Here is an 18,861-nt window from a genome sequence, read left to right on the forward strand (position 1 = left end):
TGCATTGTGTTGAGGACTAACAGAGGAGCAAGCATGAGACAACCTAGACATTTATTTGGATTGAGGATTTTCTATATTTTCTTGACACAAATGATAAAAGCTTTCAGGAAACAGTAGTCAGACTTAACTCCACCTCATAGAATCATAGAATTGTTTGGGTTGGAAGGGACCTTAAGCTCATACAGTTCCAACCCCCTACCATGGGCAGGGAAACCTTCCACTAGACCAAGTTGCTCAAAGCCTCAAGTCATGAATCTCAAAACCTAACACAGCTTTAAAAAAAGGACTGGACAAAACAAGGGGGAGAAACAAATACCTGTAAGGGGCCAGAAATGCACTAACCATCCCACTATTTTTGTTCTGTTGAATGTTCAGGAAACACCTGATCATTGCTAGAGGCCAGCGTGTCTTCTGGGAAGAAAAAAAATCACCACAACTCTCTCTTGTTTTCATACTTGCCTTTGCATGGCTGCTGCCAGTGTCAGGACACTGGACTAGGAAGTGCTTTGACCTCACCTGCAGTTCTTATGCTCACGCCATTATTCAAAAGTTTGTTCTCTCTCTTTTGTGATTGACAAGAGGTGGATGAAAAGCACCCTTGGATTTCACTGCTAATGCCCATCTGCAGACATCCCCTCACTCATCTCCCCAAACTATTGCACCCAAGTCTGGACCCAGCTGTGCTGCTGCACAGCACTAATGAGAATGAATTTCAGAAAGCGGACAACTGCAATTACTAAATTGCTAAATCTTTTAATACCAGCATCACTTTTTAATCTCAATACATTATCAGATATAAAAAAACCACTCCTAAGTCCCAAATAACCAAACATGCAATGTGTTTCAACACTTCTGCATAAATAGCCTTGGAACCAAACATGCAGGGTTCCTAAACACTTGAACTCTTCTACAAATATTTGAAATTATCATGTTCAAGCTTGGGAAAAGAGAGTCAAAAAGGGACTAGATACAAGTTAATCTGACCAAAACACTAACTTCAAAGGAAGCATCCTTAAACCTAGGCTGTGGTCAAATTAATGAAGGACAAGAGAGAGGTATTCCATGTGTCCTGGGAGCAACCAACCCTTGGGTTGTTCTCCAACCCTTCACCACCTTCTGTTTTTCATCATGCTTATTTCTCTTTCTTCCAGCCGTTCACTGTTACTTTTCTTCCTTTGGTTACATGTAGCTTTTATGCAAGATATTACCTATCAAGAGTCAGGAATTGAACTAGCAGCTCTCACAGAGCTCCTCGCTATGTACATGCAAACAGCAAGGCAGCAACCGACATAATGAATGTGCTTAAGAACTATAAAAGGGCTAGAAACTCCCTGTTCCCTTTCCCTTCTCAATGGGCACCGTAGAGCATGTACAATGCACATTAATTCCACACTGCTGTTTTTGACTGAAACCAAAGCAATTCTGTGATGAAACTGGACACATGGCATGCATACTGCCTAAGGTCAGTCTCCTTTTACGGTCTCTTTAATTAATTATCCTGAATTAATTACCAAATAAACTTGAGGATCAGCCTAACTCCATTTGTGTGTATAATTTTTAAGTAGCCAAGCAACAGTCCTACAGGATCCTGCTGGTGTGCTTTGGAGTTCTGTGCTTCCTTACCAAGCACAGTGGTCTGCAGTATGTCAGTCCTTACAGCCAGTATGAGCACAGACTGAACTGTTATAGGAGATATTGAATGTCCTTCATTAAGGTTGAACTGTAAAGGATTAACATTTCATCAATATTTTTTTCTAATATTATATTTATATGACTCTTGGTACCTCACGCTGAATATCCCAGTGTTGATCTCCAGATATATCAAGTGCACAGCAGCTTCCTCAGAAATACATTCAACTTTCCTGTGCAAACAGATTCATGTAACAGAAGTTTCTTGGATAAAACTTAACGAGAAAAAAGACTCCGCCCCTCCCCCCCTTTTTTTTTTTCTATGCAGACAGAATCTTGGATCTAAAATACAACATAACCATCACAGAACATGTCAGACAGGGGAAGCTCTCCAAGAAGACAGTGAAAGATGAGAACAGGCTTCTTCCTCTTCCTACAGCTCAATATTCAGTATCACTTTACTGTCACTTCACAGTGCTTTAACCAAAACTTAACTAAAGGCTAAAAGCAACACAAATCCTAAAAACAGCACAGAAGCAGGAAGCCCAGAAATGCAAAGTCTCAAGCACTGTGCTTTCCACTCATTCAAACTGCAGATCCCACCTGCCTCTTTCTACTTCTATTACTCACTCTCCTTAAAGGCTTCAACTGTAGTTGCAGTGAGCACTGAACTCTTCCCTTCTCCAGCAGACAACTCTTTCCTTCACATTAATGCAGAATCAAGAATATGAATTTATTTCCATTGTCTCACAGTTGTGGATCCTGTTTACCAAAATACCTTCCCAGTGCGCACTTTGCAGTATTTTTGGACACACTCGATTTTTCAGCATCAAAGCTAACTCATTAAAATGCCACAATTTGGATGCTGTCGTTACGTTTGACTTCTTTTGTGGACAAATAACAGGCTTTCATACATTTGACACTACTCAGTAAAATGACTCATGCAGCTTTATTTCAAGTATAGCATTAGACGCAGAAAATATACTAAATGAAAGAAGATGGACTTGTTAGCATCTGCTAGGAAAGAAGTTGCAGGAGGGTGGTAGAGGAACTGCTGCAGACAAAAGGCTGCCATGCTAACCTGTTAGTGGATCCGTTGTAGCAGTAGTTTGGAAGGAAATCATAATTGAGTTCCCAAAAGACATGAAGAGTGATTCTTCCATAAGGGGCTGACACATTATGATTGGCTTCTCTGAACATGGCATCAAAGCTGTCCAAGGTCATATATCTGCTCAGAAGCTTGTGAGTCATTTTGTTTATCTCTATCAAACCATCCAGCTCCTACAAGAAAACAAGAGGAAAGAGAGTCAGCAGTGCATTTAATAAAGTGTAGAAACTCAATACAGTACGTAAATAACCTTGACTAAATACAAGAGTAGAAATAAGTCAAAATAAAAACTGACTCTCCCCTCAGTCTCTCACTTTGATAAAAGCTGGAAAGAAGCAGTGCTCTTGGGATAATTTCATAACTATCTCCCACCAAACCCCTCTGAGACCTTAAGTGTATTCACTAAAATTGGTCCACACTGCAGGTGGGTGTCAAACACAGATCTGTGCCAACTCCGATTCCTCTCAGCAGAGCTCCAACATTCAAAATAGGGTCAGACATAGGCCAAGAAGTATCTTCTGCATTGCCTACTTTACAAAACATTGCAACATCACTTCTACAACTGGTTAACTAATTTTTATAGTACTGGTAGAAATAACACCACATTGACCGTAAATCAATCTCATGGTTTACTCTAGTGAAGAATGTACTAAGATGCAATGAAAGACCAGATCAGATATTTGCAAATGTTGTGAAGGTATCCACAAAATCACTAGCTTCAGACTACACAGCTGTGTATAAGCACTGCTTTTCATAATGTTTCATAATGTCTTCTTGGCAAGAAACTCCTAGTACAGTTTCTGGCAGTTAAAATTTTAAATAAAATAAGTCCATCTCTGACATCAGACACTGAAAACACCTAACACATAAAAAAAAAGTCCAAGCACTGCTTTCAAAGACTGTTGTTCAATGACTTAGTGAAGAAATGCCCAGTGACTCTGGTTAGCTGTGCATCAAACTACTGGCCATCTTCCTGTACAGTGCTGTCATACTTAACTACTGCATGTTTCAAAGGATTTTCAAATCTGTAAATAATAGTTACTTTAAAGAGAAAGAGAAAGAACCATTATGATTGTTTTTATAGTATCCAATCTGAGGGAAAAAGATAGTTCAGTCTTTTAACTCCCTTTATTGAATTTACCTAGCTTGAAAATAGCAGAAATTACTGATTAGTTAAACTCTTAGCATCAGTTTCTCACTCAGGAAACTAAACAGATTTCAGCAAAATTATTTTGCATTTGAGAAATAGGAGGGGAAGATATAAAAGAAGCACAATGGAGGGACACTTAGCCTGCCACTTTCTAACAAAAGAAAGAGTGAGAACCTGTGACCCAAGAAACACATCACCAACAATTCCGTTCACTTAGCTCCTAAGAAAAGCCTGCACATAACAATGAAAGACTGCTTCTCAATAATCCAAGGGTTATAACACCAGGCACTGGAAAATTAAGAGTCTCAGTATTTGATTTATCTTCAGTAAAGACTGAAATTAAATCAAGGTAGCTAACTGCATGACAAAAATCTCACTCTTAAAAAACATATTACAGAAAGATGAATGCTAAACTTTCCTGCATAACTATACTTTATTTTTCATTCCAGCAGATCAGAACATGTCTAATATTTTTCTTGTTCACTGCATATTTACTTCTCTGGAAATAATTTTTTTTTTTTAACATTTTAATCAGGAAACAAAACCAAAAAGGCACCTCAATATCACACAGATGCTCTTCTTCCACAGGCACAAGCCAGATCTTGTTCTTCCGCAAAAACCCTACTTTTGTCATGCTACAAACCCAAGTTGTCTGCTTGGTACGGTACATAAACTCATTTTGATTCTACCACGCACAAGGCCGTTTTGTTTTGGCCTCCAATTTATCTATAAGCATGGACAGAAGTGGGCATTTACAAAAATTTAAATCACAAGACTGCTCATTTTCCTTGTTTTCTCATGGCTCCTAGTATATAATAGTGTAATAATCCCCCTGTACTCAGCACTGGTGAGGCTGCAGCTCAAATCCTGTGTTCAGTTCTGGGCCCCTCACTACAACAAAGACATTGAGGTGCTGGAGCTGGTCCAGAGAAGGGCAACAAAGCTGGTGAAGGGCCTAGAGCATAAGTCTTCTGAGGAGCTGCTGAGGGAACCGAGGTTATTTAGTCTGAAGAAAAGGGTCAGGGGGGACCTTATCACCCTGTACAACTACCTGAAAGGAGGATGGAGAGCGGAGGTGGCTGATCTCTTCTCCCAAGTAACAAGCAATACAAGAGGCAATGGCGTCAAGCTGTGCCAGAGGAGATTTACACTGGATACCAGGAAAAAATTTCTCCACTGAAATGGTGGTCAGGCATTGGAACAGGCTGCCCAGGGCATTGACGGAATCACTGTCCCTGGAAGGTACCGTGTAGATGAGTACCTTAGTGACATGGTTTAGTGGTGGACTTAGCAGTGCTGGGGTAAAGGTTGGACTTGATGATCTGAAAGGTCCTTTCCAACCTGGCTGATTCTGTGATTTTATGCCTTCCTTACAGGTGATTTTACACCTCACTCCAAAGGCCCTTGGTTGCAGCAGGTTCTGGTTTTGTTTAGTTTATTTTTCTAGGCAAGGAAACAAGATTCTCATTCTCAACATAACTGGGATTTGCACAGCCCCATCCACGGGTCCTGAAGGAGCTGGCAAATGAAGTTGAGAAGCCAGTGGCCATCATATTTGAGAAATCATGGCAGTCAGGTGAAGTTCCTGACAACTGGAAGAAGGGAAATATAACCCCCATTTTCAAAAAGAGGAATGTGGATAAGCCAGGGAACTACAGACCAGTCAGTCTCACCTCTGTGCCTGGCAAAATCTTGGAGCAGATTCTCCTGGAAAGCATGCTAAGGGACATGAAAAACAACAAGGTACTTGGTGACAGCCAGCATGGCTTCACTAAGGGGAAATCCTGCCTGACCAATTTCGTGGCCTTCTATGATGGGGCTACAGAACTGATGGACAGGGGTAGAGCAGTTGATGTCATCTACCTGGACCTGTGCAAAGCGTTCGACACTGTCCCACACGACATCCTTGTCTCTAAATTGGAACGACATCAATTTGATGGATGGACCACTTGGCAGACAAAGAACTGGCTGGATGGCCGCACACAAAGAGCTGTGGTCAATGGCTCAATGTCCAGCTGGAGACCAGTAACGAGTGGTGTTCCTCAGGGATCGGTGTTGGGACCGGTCTTGTTCAACATCTTTGTCGCTGACATGGACAGTGGGATTGAGTGCGCCCTCAACAATTTTGCTGATGACACCAAGCTGTATGGTTCAGTTGATACCCTGGAGGGAAGGAATGCCATCCAGAGGGACCTTGACACACTTGTGAGGTGGGCTGATGCCAACCTCATGAAGTTTAACCATGCCAAGTGCAAGGTCCTACACCTTGGTCGGAGCAATCCCAGGCACAGCTACAGGTTGGGCAGAGAAGAGAGTCAGAGCAGCCCTGCGGAGAAGGACTTGGGGGTGTTGGTTGATGAGAAAATGAACATGAGCCAGCTTCAGTGTGCGCTTGCAGCCCAGAAAGCCAACCGTACCCTGGGCTGCACCAAAAGGAGCATAACCAGCAGGTCGAAGGAGGTGATCCTGCCCCTCTACTCTGCTCTTGTGAGACCTCACCTGGAATATTGTGTGCAGTTCTGTTGTCCTCAACATAAAAAGGACATGGAACTGTTGGAACAAGTCCAGAGAAGGGCCACGAGGATGATCAGGGGACTGGAGCACCTCCCGTATGAAGACAGGCTGAGGAAGTTGGGGCTGTTCAGCCTGGAGAAGAGAAGGCTGCGTGGAGACCTCATAGCAGCCTTCCAGTATCTGAAGGGGGCCTATAGGGATGCTGGAGAGGGACTCTTCATTAGGGACCATAGTGATAGGACAAGGGGTAATGGGTTAAAACTTAAACAGGGGAAGTTTAGATTGGATATAAGAAGGAAATTCTTTCCTGTGAGGGTGGTGAGGCACTGGAATGGGTTGCCCAGGGAGGTTGTGAATGCTCCATCCCTGGCAGTGTTCAAGGCCAGGTTGGACGAGGCCTTGGGTGATATGATTTAGCGTAAGGTGTCCTTGCCCATGGCAGGGGGGTTGGAACTTGATGATCTTAAGGTCCTTTCCAACCCAAACTGTTCTATGATTCTATGTATGGCAGCATACTCCAGAGAACTGCATCAAGTCAGGCCAAAGCACTGTTTGAATGGAGATGGAGATTAAGGCACGGGGAGAAAAAAAGTCATAGCACATAAGAATCAATAAAGTCCATAATATACTACAATGGCAACAGAGAATTTTCCAGTATAATTTATGATGTAGCTGGAGGTGACTAAAAGAATGCTTTCTGCAAGACTAAGCTGTTTCCCTAGTAAGAGGTTTTGTCAATTTAGACTTAGTAAACTGGACAAGATAGCCAGAGAAAACTTTTTTGCTTCTGACATTAAAAAACAAATACAAATTTATTAGAGGGAATAAAAAAAGGCTAGATGCCTATCATTCTCAATGCAATAAATAAAAATTTAAAATTAAACCAAAACAAAACTAGCATATAGATCCCGAATACAGAGTCAGTGCTCTGACAAAACTGCAACAAAACACTCACCACAATGGAAGTCAAATCCTCACTTTCAAATCGTCCAATTGCTAATTCCATTGACCTGTACATGGCTGCTGAAATTCGCTGTGTGATCAGTCGGTTCAGGTCTATCGACCTACCAAGAAGCTAAAGAAAAATATGCTATGAAGTTCTAGACTGACAGTTAAATTATGAGACAAGCTGTACAAGGACTATGAGACTCCACAGATTAACAGACTCTCACATGGTGAACTTGCATTCCAAACACACAGAAAGAAAGCAGATGGACAAATGTTATAAATTCATGAACAAATGAGGTACTAAAATTTACATCCCAATTCTCACAAAAAAAAAAAGCAAAATCACATGTTGCATTTACGTCTAAGTATTTATACCAGCATTTTATGCTTCCATGACATTATGCTGACAACATATTGAAAACTGCTGAAAGTCATTACTAGGAAGACAACGCTACCACAGATGACATTTCTATTTGGCTTGTGTTTGCTTAACTGCAACAGACATTGGCATTAAACATGATTTTTTTTTTCTTAATTTACTCCTTCATATGACAAAAAAGCTGATCTCAAATGTCAGTTACACCACTTGGATGATGGAACATAAAGCGCAGAAAGAGTTTTATATACCTACATAAATCACCTACATCAAATCAACAACAATTGGAAACTTGCCAAGCAACTCAAATACAGAGTAGGAGTTAACTCACTTGGACATGTCTCTGTTTCAGCAGTGTCTCATAACGGTTGGACTGCAGCAACTGAATGGTTGCTCCCTGATTCTTGCATTCTGAACGTAACCGTTTATCCAGAAGCAGGCTATTAAGACAGGAAGAAAATGCTTAAAGTATATTAGACAGAAAAGCAAGAGCAGAAATCCATAAATAAATGTTCTCACTATTGAAATAACTACCTGCCAGCCATTGCCTTGTAGTACGCAAATATTTGGTCTGCCAGCTTGTAGACAAATTGGTCAAAACATAGGTTTACCTTGGGGGGGAAAAAAGGTGTGTTTAGACATACCTGAAATTGAAAGAGGGTTGCTTCTCCAAGACCTCCCACTGTTTATCAAACATAATTAAGAAACGTAACACATTCAAACTTCCCGGTATAAGACAACATGACATTCATTTTTCAGCATTAATGTGATGTATTTTGCACAGGTCTACAGGTTTCCTCACAACATATCATCCAACCCGTTACCCATCTTCTGGTCTTTATTCTCAGTTTGTTTATTATCTCCAGCTGTTCCAATTTTCTTATAACAGCCTTGTCTTTTAGCATCATTTTCACATTCAGGTACAGACCACTTTTCTCCCATAGGTAAGATTACTTTACCTCTGCTTCAATCTCATCGTAGAGGAACTGCTTCTTAAATTTAGTAAGAGCATAATGAGCACTGTCATTATAAAGATCCAAAGAATACAGAACATACCTGAATGAAAAAAAAAAAAGTTAGTTACATGTCTACAGAAACTATGATGGTGCAGTCAGGGTAATCCAGTCAATACTGCAACCTACATGTGGTTCATTTTCTACTTTAATTATTATTCAAAAGTATCACAATTTCTCCTTTAAGAAAGCTTTTGTTACTTCAAGAAATTTTATAGGTAGTTTGCCGTCTGAAACTTGATTTCTAGCTTTCCATTAAAATGAAACTATGCTTCTACCACTATGCATTAAATTTGACGTCTTTGAGGAGTAAGTAAGGAGAACTCAGGGAACAACTTATTTGGCTGGTGCAATAATATTTATACGAAAGGCTTTGTATTTCAATTATTCACTTCAAAAAGAAAACTTTAAGAATCTGAAAACTGGCAAATATAAGGAAAATTTTATAAATGTTTAGAACACTTTCTCAGTGATTGCTTAGTAAAACCAATCAAAGCAGTAACATTATAAGTGGCAATAATTAAGAATAATCATTCAGTGGAGGAGCACAATTAAGTCTTACTCCATCATTGATGCCTCTTTGGTCTCCAAAATATGGTCCGTCAGAATCCAAGGCATGGACATCTCAATGGGAAACTGGATTCTTCTGCCCATGGTCAGCTCTAAGAAGAATTCCCTGAACCACAGCTGGGACAGATCACAGCATTGCTGCAGGGTTTCTTTTAGAATAAATAAGGAAGAATTACACTTCCAGAAATACATCAGGAACAATACAATTGTGATTCTGATGATGCAATGTGAAACAAAAAAAGCAGGTGTGAGTCACTAGAGCTATACATAGGCCAAATACATAAACCAAATTCAAAACGTAAAGCCCATCGCTTTTCCACAGAGTTCCGAAATCCCCATTGGCACCCATAGTGGTGCCTTGTTACACAAAATAGTGTGGAAGTGGATTAGACTACCAGTTAAACAGAAAAACTATGAACACCAGTAAAGGGGGATTTCTAGTTCACTTTCTCAGCCGGGGGCTGAGAAAGCTGTACACTGAAATTTGGGAAACAGCAGGCAAAGGAGACAAAATTGTACCAGATCCACCAGTACCACCTGTCCCTCTGGAGGACTGAATCACCCCACATGTTCCTGTTGATTAGATGGGCAGGAAATGACAGACACATGAAGGAGGGATTAAAACAAAAAGTTTCTAAGGACACTGCGAAGGGCATGGAGGTGTGCTTCTACCTCTCTAGAAAACACCAAGCACAAGCCTTCTTTTGCAGAAAGCTTGAGAACCAAAATGGGAATGAACTTTTTACTTTAAGATCTGCTGAAGACCTTTTTATAGCGCTGTTCCCCGTAACATTATGATTGACATTAAGACACTCCCCCTTCTCTGAGGGTAAAGGAGTCCAGTAGCAAAACAAAAATGAAAGACAACACAGCATGGTGATGACAAAGACTAGATACGTTCAATGTCAGTAAGTGAATTCTTTAGGACAGCATGTTTCCGATTACAATTAACTGAATAGTAAGAGTAGTGAAATGACATCAAATTTACCACAACAGAGAATTTGTTTCCTCTGTACTTAAAACAAATAACTAAAAAATGAAAAATAAAAAAAAAAAACATACCACAAAACCTATTTCCTTTTTAAAATTTCAATGTATATAGTCTTATCTGTCCCTTGTATAGAAATACATACATAAAAAAATAGAAAAGGGAGGTAACAATATGAAATTTGACACATTATAAACATATGTATAACAGTCAAAACAAAAAGCCCACCACAATACTGAATATCAGGTCTCAGAAAAAGTTTGGACAGACCAAGGCTTTTGATAAATAAACCCAAGGTAAGTTGACTTAGGCAATCGGAAACATTTTCCAGGTCGTGTTAGAGGTGTTAGGACATGCTAAGCTGGACACCGATCATCTACATATCTTACCACTGAAATTTATCAAATGAGTGTAGAAGAAAGACTCGCGATGGAATTTTTCTATGTCCAATATGGTGGGCCCCTCAAGGCTACTTCTCAAGGTTTTCTTGGAACCACTTTTGTCAGCAATGAGGGACTCTAACATAGTTCTCACCATGTAAAGCTGTATCATTAAAGGAAACAATTATGGTGGAAAGGGGGGAAAAAAGGAAAATACACATGGTACATTAGTTGAGCAACACTGAGAATTACTGTCAGTAAGCGACTGCTCCACTTCAAATTGAAAACTGGCACTGTGTGGGTAAAAGCCTTTCAGGCAAGAGGAACAGATGCCACGCTAGCCTATGCACCAGCACAAATGCCTACCCATGGCAAGGGGACCTCCACTGACACTTAGCAGCAGACCATTTGCAGTGGAACAGTTCACATCAGCACGAAAAGTAAAAGTAATAAGTAATATCTTACCACCAAAGTTTAAAAGAGGCGGATAGATGTAGGACTGCCTCAGAAACTTGTGTGTCACATGCAATAGCTTTTCCAATCCCAGAGACTTGAGCTGCTTCAACAGCTCAGCAGAGTTTAAGGACTCTGTCATAGTGCGAACCATGTAGAGCTAAAAACCAACAGACAGGGGCAGGCAGGGGAGAGAGAATCCGTTAATAAAAACACACGGGTAAATAAGGAAGGGGAAACAGAAACAGAGGAAACGTGTTAGTTTGTTAAAAATGAAAAGCAGTGTAGCAAGCATGCAGAGGAGGACATATAGAAAGGCTTTTTCATTCAGAATTATCACTGCAATGCGATGCTCCCTCAAGCAAAGGGAAAAGTCCCCATTCATTTCAGAGGAGGCTCACAGAGCCTTTAGCTTCTCAAATGATTTTGCAAAGATTTCTAAGTATTACAAATTCATACACAGCCATTTTAGAAGTGCATGGAACTGAGAAAAACCTATCTAAAAATCAATCAACTTCACCTCCCTTCCTCCTGTCAGCTGAGACAGAAAAGTGTGCCAGCCCAAGAGCAGAAAAAGCAGACAGAACCATGTACTCTAAGCAGCCTGTTGCAGCCAGTGAACAGAGCCTTTAAACATACCAAGCACAGGAGAAGCACACTGGTAGTGATATTTTTTTTTTCCCAGAGAACTGGAAATTAAATAATTTTTTTTTTCCAATTCCCAAAACAAAACCTTCATTAAACACATCTTACCACAATTTAAGCAACTTTTTATTACCGAGGACTATTATCCATAAATGTTCTCTTCCCCATGGATTTATAGGTATTAGAAGATTGTCTTTACAAACCACAGCTGCCTTCAATTTTTCACCTAAAGTGCTCAGTACCTCATTTTCCCAGATGAGTTATGAATACCAGACCATACATTCTCCAAACAAATCCACAAAGAAAATAAAAAAAAGAGAATTATATGGAGGTAACAAGAACGGGCATCTAGGTATGGGATTTCAATGACTACCACAGAAAACACATCTGAAATACCTCCTGTTTTACTGGCAGCAGCCGATTAAATAGATTTTAGGGTGCAGTTTTATCATTTATTACTGAATAGGAAAAGGGATCTTGTCAGAAGTCAAAGAGTCTCCCATATTTTACAGGCAATATCTACATTTTAAATGTATTTTAAAACTACATTGACATCTACTGAATAATGGGATTTAACAAAAAAAAATTTACCAGCCATACCAGAGATGGGAGTCAGTCAAGAATTAATTAAAATAGTTCAAAACCATTATTTAAAAAAAACAATCATTATAAGCTCAACAAGAAAATACTTCTTCACTGGAAGTCAAATTAAAGAGACTGAACATTTGGAAAAATGATGCATCAGAGAGTGACAGCAACCCAGACAGAGGATTTTGGTTAAGTATACGTAATTTTGTAAATACAAATCTAATCAGAGTAGTTTTTTAGCATTAATAATAATAATAACTTATTTTTTTAAATAGTTCAGGCCAGAGAGAAAACATTTCATGCAATAATTGTTGACAGATGTCACAACCACCAGACAGAAAAATACCTGAGTGCTGGAGGGTCCTACTGCACGCCTTGGGACTTTGATGTCAAAGCCGCTTTTGGGGTCCTTCTCTCCCCTTAGAGCTGGGTCATTGAACGGTTCGTGACCCGCTTCCCAGTCACAGACTGTCTTTCTTATGGCCTGCAAAACACTGGACACAATTCACACTACTTCACACCGATACGCATCCAAGTGCACTGCTGAGAACATTTTACTTCTTCTAAGCCCTCTTCCACAAGCATAGAAACTTTGCAACAGCATTTGGGAGCTCAGGGTAACTCAGAGCAACCACAAATGACTTTGCCAACTACTTCAAGAATGCTACGTCCAGGAAACAATTGCCCCACTCTGTTTATCAAAAAGGACAGTCCAAAGTCCTTCTCCTCTGTCAGAAGAAAGCTCATCTCTTAGACTGGTTCATCAGAGAGGAAAGTCGCTTGTCAAGAATTCACCTCTGGGCACCTTAGCAAGCACATCAAGCCATTTTGTTCTTGTTCTTCAGATTATTCCATCAAACCAAAGCATATTATTAACTAAAGAGACAATCTGGCTCAAATGAAAAGCAGCAGTAGAATTCCTGTTTCCAGCAGAAATCCAGAATTCAGCTGGACTTCATGTGAACAGCTTCATACTTCTAAACTGGACTCCAGGTATTTGTCAGAAACCTAACCAGCCACATCCTGTGGCATGCTGAATGATGAAGCAAATGTCTCTTCCCAGATCTGAGCATGTGTGAGAGTAATACTTCCCTATTTCATGAACATCCCTGGGACAAAAAGACTCTCCCTGCAAACTTGATAATTCAGAGTAATTTGTTTATTTTTAGCTTATAAGGATATTTTTGTGGCAGTCAGAGCATTTAGCAATAGCCTGATTAGCCAGACTTTCACCTCTAAGAGCTCTGCAATGAAACATGAGAGTAAACAAATAGTAAGCAAGTCAAGATTAAAAGCAAACAGTAAGGGACAAAAAAGTAAGGTCAGGAAATGCCACCAATCAGTGTTGGCAGATGGAGAACAGTTGGAAGAGAAGTGCAACGCTAACAAGCCAAAACCAGCAGAAGCTGAGAAAGAGGGCAGGATGCTAAGAGGGCAGAGACAAGACTATGAGGTGGAATGTAAACTTGAAACACAAGGAGAGGAAACACTGGAATCATAAGGAAGATGCACAGTAACGCTTTTATTTAAAATAATAACACTAATCTTGCCTTCAATATTATAATATTCGTCTTTCCTTAAAATAAGCTACAAGGAAGACAAGACTTCCTTCACTAGTCCTAGCATAGCCATGTTGGCAACTATTCATTTTTTCCTTCAGACTTCAACTTCCAATACACATTCAACCAAGCTAACTTTGAATACCAGACAGACTACTAAAGGAGTACAGACTTAAAGAGGCAACATTGAACAAACATGCAGTTCCGTAACAAATTTAGTAAGGCCTGGGGGAAATAATATAGGAAAAGACGAAAACAAGAATGTTACCTCTGAATGACATTTTTCTTCTTTTTAATGGCTTGTCTTAGTGGCTCTCTAAGTGTGACCTGGGCAAAGTCCTGAAGAGCTGCATAAATGGTATGGCGAATGGCATGATTGAAAACACTTTCCATCCTTCCCATCAGCACCTGAAGCCCTTTGATCATGGCTATCACCTGGAAAAAAAAAAAGTTTATTTTTCTTATTTTGTTTGTATAATTGTTCAAAAAGACCTTTTTTTTACTTACAGAAAATGAGAAAAGAGGAATTAACAAGTTCCAAAAGATAAAGAATAATTTTCCTGTGCTCCTCCTACATACTGAATGGAGGAAAACATGGTCCTTCAGAGTCGACACAGGGCATGCTGTCTTCTTGCACTGAACATAGAAACTTAAAGAGAATGTTGTCCTTTGTACAGAATTAACCTTTGGAAAAACGCTGTGAAAAAAGATTTCTCTTACCTCAACCAAAGCAAACTTCTCCTCGCTAGTATAATTGTATCTTGTTGCTCTTTCGTACTCTTCCGCATTGTCAGGACAATCTTTATTAGAATATTTGTCAGTTGGGTGTACCAGCTTCCACGAATACTGCAATTCACAGAGCAGAAGAGGGAGAAAAAAAGAGGGGGAAAGGAAAAAAGGACTGAGAAACAGCAAATGTAGCTGGACACAAATAACAAGCTTTAAGAAGTTATCTCCAGTGCATTCAAGAGTATCTGAAAAATAAGAGTTGGTACTTTCCTCAAAACCTGCATGAATTCTGAAACTACCATCTAGTGGAAATGCCAAACAATAATTTGCCTGACAAATTTTCTTGAAAGTCCATTCCCACAAAAGATTGCTTCCAGCTTGGCCAAATATTCACATCTAGAATGTTGTTGAAGACAACTGGAAAACCACACATTTCCACAGGTTTTTGACCTTTATGGTTTTGGGGCTTTTTAATGTTTACTAGGCTTAAACAGCTGTATCATCTGTGACAATCTCATCTGCACAGCATGCATTTCTCTTGAACACTGCCTATTCAGTCACTGCAAACACAGCTCAAAATGTTCCTGAGCAGTGTCAGACTGATCCAATATCCATCAGGGTTCATTTAGTGAAAAATCCTAGTCACATTCAAATGTTATTTTCTCACATTTCAAGTTCAGCAAATAGTAAGGTCCGGTTGGTATCATCTTTGCGTATGTTTTAGATTACAGAGCAATGTAAATTTGCCTACTATAATAGATTCCTATTTGCACCAATTTTACGATGGCAAAGAAAAGCATCACATCCTGTAACCTAAGTGCTACAGAGAGGACACTGGGGAAATTATTAAACAAATATTAATTTGGGGAGAGCACTGAGTTGACAGGATTAACTTGGACATCAAATGAAAGCTGAAACTTTTTATCTGAACATGATGCATGTAACAAGGTTCACAGACACCAAGTAAATGCAGAAGACAGGTAAATAAGTAGGATACTCCAGATCAGAATAAATTCTCAGGAGGAGGACAGGGAGGAGGTGAACATGAATTTACATGAAAAGTACTTAAGGGAATTCATACAAATAAAAAAGACAAAGAAGAGCTGTGATAATAGGAAAAGAAAACAACCCTGCTGTGGTTCCAGTTTGTTCTGGAACTGTGTGGATAAAAATGGAGCTAAGAATGAGAGATTTTCAACAGAATTATAATAGGAAGATTGGCACTGTGAAGGGACAGCCTGAATGCAGCAATTTGCAATGACAGGAATGAAGAGAGCAAGTCTGGGAGTTGCAGAGGACAGAAATAGATGGTAACAACCTCTCTTTAAGAAGCAGAAAAGCAGAAGATGATTTTCACAATAAAATACACTGTTGACTTAAATCAGAATAGAATAATACAGGGAAAAGCATGGCTCCTCTACCAGCTTTTTAAAAGTCAATTAAAAGTACAGAAGATAAAAAAATCTGAAGAAGAGAGAAAAATCTCTATCTGTGTCCATTGTAAACACACTGCATTCATGAAGGGAGCTTGATGCTCCCTCATACATCAGAGGCAGAGGAGGAGCAAGTCTGGCTTCTCTCACACAATATGTCACCTGTTTCAACCCTTCCTAAAACACGATTTGGTGCAGGCAAGACAAACAGCTTTTATCTAAGTTGTCTGCAGCATAAAAAGGACTCCAGCATCCTCCTCTTCAATTTCTGCCTTAAGCAGTTTCCTATACAGTCTCTTTTCTAAGTGGCACCTGTTTTTTAAATAAATTATTAAAATATAGAGAAAGAACTCTGCAGGTTCTTTATTTCCTCTCCCTCATCTCCTCTCAAATTTTCAAATGCAATATTACTCCTAGGACCTGAGAACTTCTTGTGACTTTCTCTAAGAATGTAATTTGAGCAGGAGGAAAAAGGAAGTGAATGAAGAAGGGAACTGAGGGAAGAAAACACAACATGCATTTTTCATTCCATTAAAGCAGAGCCTGTCCAACCTCATTAAGCCACCTCTTCTTCATCTTATTTTATTTCCCAGATAACATACCACTTCCATGACATGTGCACTCCACTGAGAAAGAAGCTGCAGACCTTGGAGAGAGAGATCAAAAAGCTTCCGATACTCTGCATCTGTTTTTTGAGCTTCCTGTCGACCAGACCCAGTCACCACCTAGGATATTATTAAACAACAGAAAAAAACAAACCCACATCAGAACATGCTGTATCCAGCAGCATGATTTCATGAGCATGATCCAGAGCCAAATTTCTACATAGATTTCTTTTAAGCATTAAAACAGCACCACATACCAACACCTGCATCAATATTAGCTTTTTCTTCCAGAGACTACATAGTTGAACACCATAGATTTTGGTCAAAAGATGGAAACCACTGGTATGCCTACTCACCAAAATATTGTTGCAGATGAATTCAAGATATCAATTACATATATGTTCTAGACATGCATGTTTTTAATATATATATACATATGTGTGTTTACATGGGGTTTTTTTGTTTGTTTGTGGTTTTTTTTACTAATCTCTTAACTTTTAGCTTCCTTTAAACTGTTAAACCACCCATTTGGAGTAAGGGCTACACAACCTATTCCAAAAGTGACATCCCAAAAGTTCTAGGGTATATATCCTAAATATATATATATATATACACACAGAGAGAGAGAGGCAGAATAATACTGCGGTGTACATGATATGTCATCATTATATTACATTTAAATAGTACAAATACCATTCAGAGAATGGGTATTATCCCTGCTGACAACTTTTCTTGATTCAGGTGATCATGCTTTGTCATTTACCTATCCCCAGGTTCACCTGCTCTCCAGATACTTAACAATAACTGTTAATCAGTGATGTGAAATTTGCACATATAGCTGTAAGCCCACACACCTCACTGTTGCTGTAACGAGCCAGTTCAGATATGAAACGCATATGGTCTTCTCTGATTTGGATCATCTGCTCACATATATTGTACTGGGGACTGCTGCTGGAAGATGTACATGTCCATCTGTTTCAGAAGACAAAAAACCCCACCTAAATCAGCTTTAGGCAATAAACAGTACAATTGACACTGCAAAGAAAGATCCACAATACATGGCTTTCTCGGGTATTTTTAGTCTTTCTCCTGTTTGAGGCCTTTTCTCTCTTCAAACCTCTACCTCTGGCCCTGCACAATCCGTAAGTGATAGACCACCCTTCTGAGTTCAAACAGTACTTTTTCCAAGTCTTAGAAAAAAAAACAAACTTTTTTTTTTCTGTTTGAGTTTGTTGTTTGGTTTGTCTGGGTTTTTTTAAAGGTTGCTGTTACGAAATAACAAACCAGCAGCCCTCTTCAGGAACACTTAGGGACAGGAACAAAAAGGACTGAAAGGCAGGGCAGAAGTATAGGGATAGGCTGTAAGATACATCTATCTACCTTTAGACTGCTTTTTGTTATTCTTGTTTAACTGTGAAAAGCCTAAAGTATGCTCCCAACTATAAAAGAGGCATTATTAAATACTTTCAACACGTTATCAAGAGGGACACAAAAGACATGCTACCAGGAATGTCAGGTTAAGTAGCCTATTTTTAGTAGCTCAGTAGGCCCACTGCTGTTCACTTTCTCTTAGCAATTACATGCAGGTTATGTGGTTTTTCTGCAGGAATTAAAATGCAAAGCGTTACATTCTAAATTCACGTAACTGCATAGAGGGAAGGTTGTGGAGGAGCATGGAAATGTTCACTAAAACAAAGCAATAACCATAAACCATGGAACCATTTACGTAACAACTGGCTGCTTTTGCCAGCCATTTTGCTGTTCAGCACACCTTGCTGAAATAAAGGAGGGGAGACAAGCTAAGTTGCTGCTCCATATACAATATATACATGCCTATTTACCCATGCACTACTACTGCTCACCTTGCTTAGTAAAATCCTTCATTTCTTTTAAAGAAAGTTTCATATTTAAAGGAAAAAAATAAAAGGGAAATTAGTGTAAGATAAATTTCATTTCCTCCAACCTAGGCGATTAGAAATGTCACAGATACAAGAATGAGTTCAGAAGCATAGAAAGATCTTTAAATGACCTATTTCTTTCATTGTATCTATTACATGAATTACATTACTAGTGAAATAGCCACACCAAAAAGTAGACCGAGGTGAAAATCCTATTAATTATAGAGATCCGCAGACTAATTATGAAAATACACTCCAAAGATCTGACTCTTCCC

At 39.4% G+C, this 18,861-nt stretch overlaps 1 protein-coding gene across 3 annotated transcripts in view; it reads right to left on the bottom strand.

The window, feature by feature from the left end:
- CYFIP1 (cytoplasmic FMR1 interacting protein 1) overlaps positions 1–18,861 on the bottom strand; it is an 80,468-nt gene that overhangs the window by 35,941 nt on the left and 25,666 nt on the right. Inside the window, exons 11-22 of one of the 3 annotated variants that reach the window (XM_062628620.1) lie at positions 17,543–17,660; positions 16,686–16,808; positions 14,642–14,767; positions 14,190–14,356; positions 12,709–12,856; positions 10,686–10,839; positions 9,301–9,457; positions 8,685–8,781; positions 8,260–8,336; positions 8,057–8,165; positions 7,357–7,476; positions 2,711–2,910 (exon numbers count right to left, since the gene is read on the bottom strand). In XM_062628620.1, coding sequence (XP_062484604.1) covers positions 2,711–2,910; positions 7,357–7,476; positions 8,057–8,165; positions 8,260–8,336; positions 8,685–8,781; positions 9,301–9,457; positions 10,686–10,839; positions 12,709–12,856; positions 14,190–14,356; positions 14,642–14,767; positions 16,686–16,808; positions 17,543–17,660 — 1,596 coding nt within the window. Of the gene's footprint in view, positions 1–2,710; positions 2,911–7,356; positions 7,477–8,056; positions 8,166–8,259; positions 8,337–8,684; positions 8,782–9,300; positions 9,458–10,685; positions 10,840–11,141; positions 11,290–12,708; positions 12,857–14,189; positions 14,357–14,641; positions 14,768–16,685; positions 16,809–17,542; positions 17,661–18,861 lie in introns of those variants that run through there. The other 2 variants (XM_062628619.1, XM_062628621.1) reach the window with 2 other exon arrangements.

This window comes from Pezoporus occidentalis, unplaced genomic scaffold (assembly GCF_034315485.1).
Source record: "Pezoporus occidentalis ecotype Australia unplaced genomic scaffold, CSIRO_AGI_Poc_V1 ctg32, whole genome shotgun sequence".
NCBI classification, from domain to species: Eukaryota; Metazoa; Chordata; class Aves; order Psittaciformes; family Psittacidae; genus Pezoporus; species Pezoporus occidentalis.